This window comes from Chrysoperla carnea, chromosome 1 (genome assembly GCF_905475395.1).
Source record: "Chrysoperla carnea chromosome 1, inChrCarn1.1, whole genome shotgun sequence".
NCBI classification, from domain to species: domain Eukaryota; kingdom Metazoa; phylum Arthropoda; class Insecta; order Neuroptera; family Chrysopidae; genus Chrysoperla; species Chrysoperla carnea.
Window position 1 is genome coordinate 103,385,987 of NC_058337.1, and position 13,106 is coordinate 103,399,092.

Genomic DNA, 13,106 nt, shown 5'->3' on the forward strand with positions numbered 1-13,106 from the left:
GTTTCAAGGCCACAATATCGGAATCAATCCTTTTCAATGTAATGTCTGTGTGTGTGTATGTACGTATGTTAACGCGAACCAGTTATGACATTACGTGACTGGACTTATTCAACGCGTAATCGCGTATTTAAGAACTGAAAGAGTTTTCAGCAGAATTAGTTGAGCCGCTTTTTAATGGTAATAACAAAACTGGAAAAAACTGAATAAACAGAATCTGAAAAGTGTATAAAAGACATCATTTATTTACGGAGATAATGATCGTTCCAGCATAAGCTACAGTACATGTTCGAAGAATAATCTATGAAGGCTAACAAGACCTTTTTTTTTAATGTTTTTTCCCCATTAGGGAGTTACCCGTGTGGACTACAGGGGTCGCACTCACACGATTTCAGTACCACACCGACTATGTACTGCCAATTTATTCAGATTAAAGTGGGACATCATCTAGGGCTAAATCTTCTTAGTCCTTTAATAGTAAACTCAGATTCTAAACAGTAACAGATAGAATAACACTTTAAATTAGAAAGTTGATCCTCATAAAAAAACTAACTTTTTTTTATTTAAAACATTTTTTCGAAAGTCGTTAGCTTTCGGAAGAAATGTGACTTTAAAATACGTCATTGTTACATTTAATCGAATGAAAGCACTAGCCACAGAAAAATGCTTTGAAAATGCTTTAGCGAATAGTTTTCAAGGGCAATAGAAGGACATTCACTTGTCTCCATGATTTTGAAGGTTTTGACAGGCAGCCGAGTTTTTGAAAATTTTGTCGGGCCACCGCGTGTGCAGGGTCGAAAAAGCAAAAATTAGCATTATGATTACTGAATCGCCTCTATTATTAATGGGGTAATGGCCATAAAAGACTCAGTTTGCATACATAATCTATACATACAGCCGTTTTTTTAGTCATCGTTAATCACCTTGGTGCCTCCCTTGATGTGCCCTTTCATACATATTTGTCTTCTTCCCCCTTTATTTAGTCTTCATAAATGCACTTCGGGTCCCTTTTTGCTGCTTTACTTCGAAGGCATAGTAGGTAACTACTCATTTGTCACCCCTTGAATCCGCACTGAAGGTTGCTAATGTAAAAATTTCTAATTGAGCCATAACTTTAAATTAGAGAGTGGACAATCGAAAATTTTGGATGGACATGGATGGATGAGCAAAAACGAATTCAATCAGCATTTTATTAAAATTCACATTTGGGGGTGCTATTTCCTCAGAGGTATTGTTTATGCCAGTTGTTAAAAATGAATGAAAATAATGAAGTAAATGAAGCACAATCATTTGAAATGATTGATTTAAAGAAAATTGATTATAATCAAGTATGTAGAGGCTGTTTGTCACAAGATAATGATTTAAAACCAATGTATACACAATTTGAGACAAATTTGCATGGTAATATTGTGTTATCTGATATGTTTATGGAGTGTACTTCCATACAGGTAAATTTAATATGAAATTTTTATCGGTATTAAAGATATTTTCTAAAAAATTCTTTGGTGTATGTAGTAAATTTTCAATAAACCTTTATCAGTTTTTTAATTATATCTTATATATTATTTCTCTACCCAATTTTTTTCGGTCTACGCGAGATCTTCCTTATTCCTTCCTCTTAAATCCATTCCATACTTATTCCTTAATCAAATTTTCCATGATTTACTCCTCATTTTAAAACTGAACGTGTTGGCTAATGACGATAAATAGAATCACAGTCTAAAAATGTACTGCTTAGGAAAAAACAAGGCTAGAGAAATAATAGTAAGATATAATTTTATTCATTTTGTAAGTTGTATATCATATCTGAAATAAAATTGCCTATAAATAAAAAGATAGTAAATTATCTCTTATTTATTGTTTTTCTACCCATTTTTAGCCACGGGTACCGCATTGCGGAGATCGGTACCGGTCGATGTTATTTTGAATGCATAAAGTAGCGTCAAGTTGCTTGCCTTTTTGGAGTAATATAAATACATACCATTAATTCCAAACTGATGATAACTACTTTTTGTTTTAATTACGCATTTTGATTTTGAAATTATATTGCAATTATTATTCGATAATTAAATAGAATTTCTTATTTTAGATTAATTATAATGATAATTTACCCAAACAATTGTGTGATAATTGTATATATCAAATAAATCAATCATTTCTATTTAAAAAGAATTGTCTACGTATTGAAGAATCTTTACTTCACTATGAAAAACATAAAAACTTATTCGTGGATGATGATAATATTAATAATGATCAATTATCATCAACAGACACAACAACTACCAGTGATTTTAGAATAAATGATGATAATACTGATGAGGATTTTAAAACCGCAGCTGATGTTGAATATCTTGAAGAGGATATTAATAATGATAACGACGAAAACATCATAATCGAAGAGAAATTAATTATCAAAGAAGAATGCCCTAAAGTGATATGTCCCCAAGATGATGATACAAACTTCGAAGGGCTAAAAACCAAAACAAGCCTCATTCCTAAGAAAACGAACTTAGATAAAAATGGTAATGATAATAGTAAACGTAAATTTACATGTGAGGTATGTTCAAAATCGTTTATAGCAAAAAGCCATTTACGAACGCATTCGTTTGTACATACGGGAGAAAGGCCTTATAAATGTACAATATGTAATAAATCTTTTACACAGTCAAATTCTTTAAAGACACATCAATTAACACATTCAGATGTTAAACAATATCAATGTGAACATTGTAAAAAATTATTTCGACATCGTATTGCATTATCACAGCATTTATTAATTCATAAGGGTATAAAAAAATACAATTGTACATATTGTGATAAACGTTTTACACAATCATCAAATTTAAATTATCATCTACGGACACATACCGGTGAAAAACCATATGAATGTGCTGTTTGTCTGAAAACATTTGCAATAAAAGGTAATTTAACTGTACATGAACGTATCCATACTGGAATTACCCCATATATATGTTCAGTATGTCTGAGGGGTTTTACTGATTCCTCTAGCTTAAAGAAACATCAAAGAGTTAAACATAGTCAAGAGTTAAATAAAAGTGTAAAGATAAAAGATGAAAATATTAATATAAGTAACACTGAAATCGCCGCTATTTTCATAATTAAAAAAGACAGTGATGATGATAATGCTAATTGATTGTATGTGTCAAAAGAGATGTTTTTATACTACATGTTAAATTACAAAGTTTATTTAAAAATTCATGCCTAATACGAATTCAATTTTAAGTATTATTTCCCAAAAGATGTCATGTGCCATACATAGCTGGTCGCAAAATAAGTAGATTTTTATATTCTATATATCAAGCAGCGTCTTATACATACACGAAGTAGAAAATAATTAACGTTGAATTTGTATTGGACGTAATCTTTCAAACAAGCTGTATGTAGCGATTTGTTTTATACTGCATATTTAAATAAAATTAATTTAATTTATATATCAGTTTTTTGTCTCAATTTATTCTAATTTGCCTAATTCCATTATTCTACGTAAACAAGTAGTCGACTGTCATTTGACTTTTGAAGACCTATCTAGAGATACTCGCTATTTGAAGAAATCCATCCATAAATAAATAAAAATCATTTTAATTATTTTGTTTACATCAATTCCAACAATTTATACATACACTAGAGTGATACCCACCCGCTTCGCTGGGTTTAATAGTAAAGATTGATAAAGATTGCTCTCGCTTATCCCCTTTCTACAACATTCGAAATAATGGTAAGGATTGTTTTACACAGGTAAAATATATGCATGCTTTCCTATTTTTATAAAATCTATAATAGTAATTATTCATTGATTATATCAGAGAAGATGGCTGTGAAATATTTTATATTGACTATTTTTACAGAAATCTTTAATTTATGGTAATGTCAAATATAATTAAATTTTTTTATTTTTTTTTTTTAAATATATCTTTATAAATTATAGTTCATGTGTTATTCTGATATCTAGTTATTGGCGAACGAAATTACCTAGAGATGGCTCTGGTGTGAATGCAATATGGCCGATATAGAGGATTTTCGTTCAAATTATCAAAATAAATTTTTGCACTTTTTTTTGTTTATTTGTTTTTTTAACATGGAGAAAGCCCTGGATATTAATATTAGTGATATATTTTATCTACTTGGTGGATCAGTAAGGCCGTTGATGGAAGGAGAGGCGCTTTCTCGTTCCAAAAACTTGTTTCTCGTTGGAACCAATCGAAGCAAAATAATTGTTTATTAATCAAATCTTCATGTTTACAAACATCAAACATCACAGAGAAACCTCATGAGATCCAAATCAAAGTGTTTGTAGCCAATGAAAACAAAAAAATCGAATGCTATTGTTCTTGCAAAGCGGGCGCGGGAAGCAAGTGTAAGCATGTTTTTGCGACATTGTTGTTTGTGAACCGGTAAGTTTGTTAATAAAAATAATTTCAAAATATGTATTTTTCATAGTATTTTAATCGAAGTTGCTTTAAAATGCCTTTTTTCGTGAAAGTTGATTTATACATACATATGATGATTATAAAAGTTCAATTTTTGCAGAAAAGGCGTTGAAAATTTGCAGAATTTAAGTTGCACAGATGTGAAACAACAATGGGGTCAATGCCGCAAAGAAGCAGTGGCTTGTATAACCGAAGGAACACCCTTGGATCAGTTGTGCCACAGCAAACAAATTTCTTTCGATGATATCAATTTGAGCGAAGATTTGAAGAAAAATTTTTTCTCACTTTGGGTTGAGAGTAAATTAAATTTTTATTTATATCGTAACAATTAGAATTTTTTTAAAGTTTATCACAAAAATGTTTTTTGATTATAATCCTTTTTTTAGGTTTGACCGACAGCGAAGCATCGATACATTTTGCTCAGGAGAGAAAAACTATGGCTGTTGTTGAATCAGAAAGGAACAACAATCAGCTGTTGCTTATCAACAAGATTTTTGAAGTATCACTTCCTGTGCACCCTGAACTTTTAACTGAAATGGGCCGAGAAAATAACTTTTATTTACAAACAGTTGTAGTCACCAAAGAAGAAGCGATTAAAATTTGTATCTTAACAAGTCAACAACAAAATGATCTCTGGCGGCAAGCGAGGAAATGTCGAATCACTGGAAGTGTTTGTTACGAGCTTTTCACGTATACGAGAAACAAAAAACCTGATTGGAATGGAAAAGTACGAAAAGTTTTTTTCAGTGATTTTTTTGGAAATGCTGATACAAACCACGGTGTACAAAATGAAGGTGAGGCAAAAAGGAAATACGAAGAAGATTATGGAGCATCAGTAACAGAAATTGGTCTCGTAATTCGCGAACAAATCCCTTGGCTTGGTTACAGTCCCGATGGCATTTTCAATGACGTTCTAATCGAAGTAAAATGCCCTGTTGCTGGAAAAAAAATGAGTGCCGCAGAAGTAGTGCTACAAATGACTTGTTTCAAGACTGATGAGAACAACATTTTAGAATTTAAGAAAAACCACAAGTATTATGCACAAGTTCAACTGGGCATGTTTCTTTTGAATTTGAAAAAGTGTCATTTCATTGTTTATGCTACATATGATAAATCAATCATGGTATTCGAAATAGATTACGATAACACTTATATTTTGCGGTTGATTTCAAGTTTAAAAAACGCATACTTTCGTTACATGTTGCCTGAGATTTCACAAAATTATTAGTAGAGGCGTGATAATGGTCTGTATTTTAATAAGTATTAATGTTATATTATTATTATTAAGTGACACTTGTGATTTTATTCCAAATAAGTGCAAGAATAAGGTGATTATTTAAATGCAAACAAATTTGTGATATTTAAGACTTAAGATATTTTTATTCTACTGTTGATTGGTACAAAATATATGATTACAAAACTTATTCCATGTTAATATTTAACAAATGTTTATAATTAAAAAGACAGAAAATGTATGCGAAATTGTTGGCCAAAGATGATAATAAATTACATTTGCAAGCACAATTGGTTTTTAAAATTTATCAGGACCTAAAATCGGTGTACTTAAATTAACAATACCAGAAAGTACAACCATAATACAATCCATATAAGGAATTAGAGGTCGAGGAATTGGACCCTTTAAAATGTTGAAAATTTTGAGTCTTTGAATTGTTCGTTCGACGTGAACTCGTGCCGCAGCAATCAGCGCTGTGTTTTGAGTTTCGGTAGCAGAAAATTGTTGTTTTTCTTTTCTAAAAAATGGTGGTCGGATCAACTTAACTCCGTATTGAGCACACTCGTTTGCGATCAGAAATCCTTTGTCTACCATGATAGCATCATTAGGATTCATTTTTTCTAACAATTTTGATCGAACAACAATTTGTTTATCCGACGCTCTTCCACCGAAACCCTTACTTATAAAACTTATCATTCCAGAAGGAGTCACCCCAACAAGATACTTAACAGTATGTCGTCCTTTATAATTTGAATACGTGGCTAATCTGCAAGTTAAACACTCCGTACTTTGAGTGGAAACCTCTGTACAATCCAAAACAACTCTTGTGCTTCTAAATTTTGAAAAACACTTTGGCATGTTATTTAAAATTTCTTCTTTAGATGGCCAGTATACAACGACTGAAAGCGCGCTCGCCAACAATTTCAATGTTAATTTCATGCAATTTTTCGCGGTGTTCGCTGTAATATCAAAAAACGAAGACACAATTTCAAACGTTGTTTTTTGTTTTAACATTATGAACGTTAGCAAGACTCGATTTTTAACAGACAGTTTACATTTTTTTGAGTAATTTTCTTGAGTTGCCAACACTTTTGAAACACATAAAACGATTGTTTCTAAAAGTTTGAACGATCGAATACCAGTAAGTGCATTCAACTTCTTTTCATTAGATTTGATTATTAAGTCGATTGGCAGTAAAACCTCTTTTTCAATTGCCATGGGAGTTACTTGGACAGATTTTTCGAGCTTTAATATATCACTTTTCGCAGTTGTATTTTGTTCGGCAAAAGAGTCTTCATGGACGGAAGAATTTTGTTCGACGATTTTTTCAACGACGAAATCTCGGTTTCGAACATCCTTTCCTTCTGCAATGTCAGGCTGCCCCTCCTTTGAATCGTCAGTTATTGACACTGAATCTTGCACTTCCATCGGAACAGGCACAGCGATACTAAAACAATTCAACTTTATATTGACGTCAATCACTTAATGATTTTTATAATAATACCCAGTTTTTAATTACCTTTCTACTTTTTCCTCTGCTCGTTTTTTCGCTCTTGCTTTTCGTTCAATCACTTGCTTTTGATCACGACGAATTTCTGTCAGTAACGTCACTGGCAAGTTTTGTGTCGGTACAGCAATGCTCTTTAACCTCCTCCTCTGGCTGTGCTCATCTAAACATTTCATAAAAATATTTACTTTTGTAATATCAATAATTAAATTATCTATTCAACAAACAATAGTATGCTAAAAAACATTTATCACTTACCAAAGAAAAAAAAATCATCGTTTTTGAAGTGTGCATTACAAACAAGTATGCTCGACTTAAATACTTTCAATTTCAAGTTTTGTATCCACTTTAACCTTAACTTTTCGCATTTTGGAAAATTATGAAAACTGACGCCTGTAGATCTTGTTTTCCCACACTGGGGAACACCACAACGTTTTTCATTTTTGATAATTTCCATCTCAACAACAAAAACATTCACACTTGTGTAGCTGTCAAAATCCTCTATAATAGTTTCACTAGTCCTCGCTGCGCGGCGCCACCGTATCTTGCGATCGCCAATATTGCTGTACAGTTTCATTAAAAACCATTCGCTAGTTTAAGTTTGAAAGCGTAATAAACAAACAAACATGCTTACTTTCGCATTCATAATATATAGAGATTATTTTGTTTACATCAATTCCAAAAATTTATACATACATGTAATACAAGCTGCATATATAAAAAAACATAGAACAGATTTCCAAAAAATACACAAAAAAGTAAAACGTAATTTCAAAATTAATATAATTCTAACAATAATTTTCTTGTGACTAATTACTTTTTGAATTCGAATTCAATTGTTTACATGTAATTAACATAATCAAAAATAATAAGTCAAATAAAAATTATTTAAAAAACTGAACTTAAGTTGTTGTAACATTGAAAGTTTTAAACTAAAAACAAGGGAAGAAATAACATAAATAATCTTATCATTATCATCTTATTATCATTATTTCTCTAGCCTTTTTCCTGTTTGTCCACCGCATCCGTGAGATCTTCCTTATCAAATTCCATGATTTACCTCTCATTTTAAAGTTTATTATGCTGGCCATCTTAAATTTGAGATTTAAAATCTCAATAATAAATAAATAAATATTAACAAAAAAAGTAACAACAAAATTAGGTGTAATTTTGAACGAGCAAACATGTTTCGAATAGAACAATTTTTATAGATGTTCTCCTAATACTGAAGACATCATTAAGAAATAACAACAACTTATAAAATAAAGAGTAATTAATTAATTTTAATTAAAAGAATATATTACTATTTTTAAAACATGATACCATGGAGGTAAAACTTTATAACCTTTATGCATGATACAATCAATATAGATTGATGAATTAAACCAATTAAACCACGAATATGGAGTGTAGAGTAAAAGGAGAATCATCTCTTATGACTGTTTGACCAAAAAAGTGTCCACAAAAAGCTGTTAAATTATATTTCCAAAACCAACTAAAAAGGCGCTGATGACCACTGATGATTCGATGTGTATATACTTTCTTTCAAATGCCGTCATCAGCTTACGGCAGCGCCACCACAATTTCACATGACTTTATGGATACTTTTTATATACAGAGATGATTCTCCTTTTACTCTACACTCCATAACCACGAAGTATAGATCATAGAGATAAATACATCATTATTATGGTACTACCTCTATGGTATAGATCGAAAACGATAAGTTCCTCACAGGCTGTGAATTATTAGTATTTCGCTTTGAAAATATATAGATGATCCAAGGTAAATCTAAGGTATTTCGTCACTATGGAAACGTCTGTATAAGAACTCATGCACATAGCGATAGAGAACGAGTAAGGGAGACGTTGCCATGGTAATGATCGAAATATCTATTGTTTCTACGATCAATATTATTCTAAGCGTTACAAACTTTAAACTAAACTTAATATATTGTCTAGTTTGAAAATAAACAGCATTGAGCTGTTTATTGCTAGCAGCTGGCGCTATCTTTCTCTACAAGCTGGATCTTTAATTTATGTACATCAATATATATGTTTCCCGCTAGAAAGCACTCACTGTTATGTCAGTTGTTAAAAATGGATGAAAATAATGAAGCACAATCAATTGAAATGATTGATTTAAAGAAAATTAATTATAATCAAGTATGTAGAGGGTGTTTATCAGAAGATGATGATTTAAAGCCAATGTATGCACAATTAGAAACTAATTTGCATGGTAATGTTGTATTATCTGATATGTTTATGGAGTGTACTTCCATACAAGTAAGTTCATTACGCACATTTTATCAATATTATGAATATTATCAAAAATATTCCTTGATGTTTGAAGTAAAATTTCAACTTACCTTCATAACTATATCAGTTTTTGTATTATATAAATACTTATTTTGAATACATAAAGTATCGTCAATAGGAAATATTCATGTATTTTTTTTATATTTTTAATTCATTGTTTACACCGTTATAACAAAGTAAAAAATATAAATACTGCTTACAAATGCTGTATTAAGTGTAAAAAATATTTAAAATACATTATAATTTTGAGATATTTAAACATAGTTTTTTGGCGCTCTCTGTTAATGACGTATAAGTGTGATCTGTCAATTGCTGACAGTTCAATGTATAATTTACACTTTAAAAAAATGAATCTACAACACAAAACACTCGTTATTATTAAGTTTTCTAATACTTGCCTTTTTGGAGTTTACAAGTAAATACTATTGGATATATCGAACTGATGATAACTACTCTTTATATTCAAATTAAGTATTTTGATTTAGAAATTATAGTGCAATTATTCATTGAATAAGTTAATTAAATAGAATATCTTATTTTAGATTGATAATAATGATAATTTACCCAAACAATTGTGTGATAATTGTATTTATCAAATCAATCAATCATTTCTATTCAAAAAGAATTGTCAACGTATTGAAGAATCTTTACATCAATATGAAAAACATAAAGACTTATTCGTTGATGACGATAATATTAATAATGATCAATTATCACCAACAGACATGACAACTACCAATGATTGTAGTTTAAATGATGATAATTCTGACGATGATTTTAAAAACGCTATTAATGTTGAATATCTAGAGGAGGATATGAATAGTGATAATGAAATTGACTTAAAGGAAGATATCGTAAAGGAAGAAAAATTAATGATCAAGCAAGAATGCCCTCAAGTGATTAGTCCCCAAGATGATGATAATACAAACAACGAGGTGACAAAAACTAAACCAACCACTATTCCTAAAAAACGGAAATTTGATCAAAACGGTAATGATAATAGTAAACGTAAATTTAAATGTGAGGAATGTTCAAAAACGTTTAAAACAAAAAGCCATTTACGATCGCATTCGTTTGTACATACAAATGAAAGACCATATGTGTGTTCAGTATGTAGCAAAGGTTTCAATTCGAATCGAAATTTAAAACGACATACTATGATACATACTGGCGAAAAACCGTATGCATGTTCACTATGTTCTAAATCATTTAATCAACAAGTTACACTAAATCATCATATGCGAGTCCATACAAAAGATCCCGTATTGCATATCCGTAGTTATAATAAAAATAATGATAATGAAGCAAACGATAGTAAAATTACTGTATTGGACAGAGTCGAAATAAGAGAGAGGAGAGAAGCAAATAATGATATTTTAAAACCATTTTTATGTTGTACTTGTGGTAAATCATTTGCATCGAAAGCTGTATTAGAGATACATAGTAGAATACATACGGGAGAAAGACCTTATAAATGTACAAAATGTGATAAATCTTTTGCACAGAAAAATTCCTTTAAAACACATCAATTAACACATTCAGATGATAAACAATATCAATGTGATCATTGTAAAAAATTATTTAAAACTCGTATTGCATTATCTCAACATTTATTAATACATATGGGTATCAAAAAATACAAATGTTCGTTTTGTAGTCGTAAATTTACACAATGGTCACAACGAAATTATCATCTACGGACACATACCGGTGAAAAACCATATGAATGTTCTGTTTGTCTGAAAACATTTGCATTAAAAGGTAATTTAACTGTTCATGAACGTACCCATACTGGTATTACGCCATATGTATGTTCAGTATGTCTAAAAGGATTTAATGATTCATCTAGTTTAAAGAAACATCAAAGAGTTAAACATAGTCAAGAATTAAATAAGAGTGTTAATATAAAAGAGGAAAATATGAATATAAGTGACACTGAAGCCGCTATTATTATAATTAAAAAAGATAGTGATGATGATAATACTAATTAATTATATACTTCGTGTCAAAAAAAATTCAAATTAGAGTTTATATGCCACCGCATTTTTGTTCGAATCGTAACTATATAATAAATCTGGTCAGATTGTAAACTGTCAATAAATTGTAAACAAATTATAAGATTTACAATCTAACGCATTTATTTTCGTTATATTATAAACTAACAATGACCCATTCTCAGTTTATAATCTAACGATTTTAAGTCGTATGTTTATAAACAAATATGCTTTGCTATCGTCTAATCACTGCACGATATTATTGATTATTTTAGTTTTGTAAGTCTATGATAAACTTCAGTTTATCAACGTAATTATCTGTATTCATTATTTTACTTTCTTTTTGAATCCCAGACTCCGCTTCACTCATTCTTAGTAATTTTAAAAAAATTAAATTAATTCATAATAGAGAATTCCACTATTTTTGAAAAAGTACTTCAAAATGTTGATTTTGCTAATAAAAAGCCACCAAAAATTTTTTTCGGAAAAATACATACGCTTTTTTGCCAAAAACTTAATGACGTAATATGGGTATCACTATACGAAATAACACAAATAAGTTTGACAGATATATTCATAGACATCTGATTATAACAAATATAAATACTTATTATCTATGTATATATTATACTCAGCTGTCTACACTGAACTAACTGATGGTCTATGACTCATACCGCTATGACATCACAGCAGAGCTTACCCGCGTTTTACGTCACGTGATATACAGTTTAAAAACTACGATTTTTAATTTAAATATTTTAAAAGAAAAATGTGCTTTTATGACTCGAAATCAGAATATTTAAGTATATTTTTACATAAATTTTAACTTTTTTCAAATTTCATGATTTATTTTTGACTAACGATAATACCCTATTATTTATAAAATTATATATTATTCATACACTAAAACTAAACAATAACGTACCCAAGATCAACTTGTTAATTTATTATTTTTTTTATTTTATTTAAGGTCGCTTTTTAACTAGTTTATTAGCGACCGCAGAGATTTATACATTATTTACATGCTTATTATACAATTCTGTTATTTTCTTTAATAAATTTGAAAAGGCCTGGAAAATGTTCGGGTTTATTAAGAATTTCCTTGGCTTCTGTGGGCAGTCCATTTTTATTTCTCTCATGTTGATATCATTGGCATTCTGAGAGTATGGCATTGTAGAGTAGCAGTGTGGGAACAAGTTTGGATTATTTTTAGTGATTAGGTGAATATGGCTCATGTTCGTATGTCTATGGAGGTTAGTAGATGGAAGTTTTAGCCATTTTTGGTTCCAGTGTTAATAAGTTTATGTTCCGGTTTTATTTTATTATTGTTATTATAGAATAAAGATTTCTTCAACCAATCAGTGTACACTTAGCAAATTTTTACTGCGCTAAATTATAATTTGACTGGAAAACATTGTAAGTTTATAATCTAACGAAAACAAGACGTTAGAATGTAAATCTTATTGTGCGTTCACAATTTATCGATAGTTTACAATCTTACTTGATTTATTATAAACCAACGATTCCTATAGTAAAACGGTGACATATATACTCTCTCAAAAGGGATGCGTTTTTTTTTTGACACTGAGTATATGTGTCAAAAATTAT

General features: G+C 30.0%; 3 protein-coding genes across 3 annotated transcripts; 2 read left to right on the forward strand and 1 right to left on the reverse strand.

Moving 5' to 3' along the window:
• Positions 1-1,409: 1,409 nt before the first annotated feature.
• LOC123305439 (gastrula zinc finger protein XlCGF52.1-like) lies at positions 1,410-3,454 on the forward strand. The gene is made up of 2 exons (XM_044887153.1): positions 1,410-1,445; positions 2,087-3,454. Exons 1-2 carry the CDS (start codon positions 1,419-1,421, stop codon positions 3,149-3,151), a joined length of 1,092 nt encoding a protein of 363 aa, XP_044743088.1. The 5' UTR covers positions 1,410-1,418; the 3' UTR covers positions 3,152-3,454.
• Positions 3,455-5,927: 2,473 nt separating this feature from the next.
• On the reverse strand, positions 5,928-7,601 carry LOC123305438. The gene is made up of 3 exons (XM_044887152.1): positions 7,445-7,601; positions 7,199-7,349; positions 5,928-7,126 (listed from the first exon to the last, which is right to left on the reverse strand). Exon 3 carries the CDS (start codon positions 7,105-7,107, stop codon positions 5,977-5,979), a length of 1,131 nt encoding a protein of 376 aa, XP_044743087.1. The 5' UTR covers positions 7,108-7,126; positions 7,199-7,349; positions 7,445-7,601; the 3' UTR covers positions 5,928-5,976.
• A 1,684-nt stretch (positions 7,602-9,285) lies between these two features.
• On the forward strand, positions 9,286-12,863 carry LOC123293055 (zinc finger protein 883-like). The gene is made up of 3 exons (XM_044873774.1): positions 9,286-9,471; positions 10,047-11,682; positions 12,843-12,863. Exons 1-2 carry the CDS (start codon positions 9,286-9,288, stop codon positions 11,493-11,495), a joined length of 1,635 nt encoding a protein of 544 aa, XP_044729709.1. The 3' UTR covers positions 11,496-11,682; positions 12,843-12,863.
• The last annotated feature ends 243 nt before the right edge of the window (positions 12,864-13,106 follow it).

Coding starts and splice junctions, on each gene's coding strand:
- LOC123293055 (XM_044873774.1), top strand. CDS start 9,286: ATGGATGAAAATAATGAAGCACAATCAATTGAAATGATTGATTTAAAG. Junction 9,472..10,046: donor TGGAGTGTACTTCCATACAA/GTAAGTTCATTA, acceptor ATCTTATTTTAG/ATTGATAATAATGATAATTT.
- LOC123305439 (XM_044887153.1), top strand. CDS start 1,419: ATGTTTATGGAGTGTACTTCCATACAG. Junction 1,446..2,086: donor TGGAGTGTACTTCCATACAG/GTAAATTTAATA, acceptor TTCTTATTTTAG/ATTAATTATAATGATAATTT.
- LOC123305438 (XM_044887152.1), bottom strand. CDS start 7,107: ATGGAAGTGCAAGATTCAGTGTCAATAACTGACGATTCAAAGGAGGGG.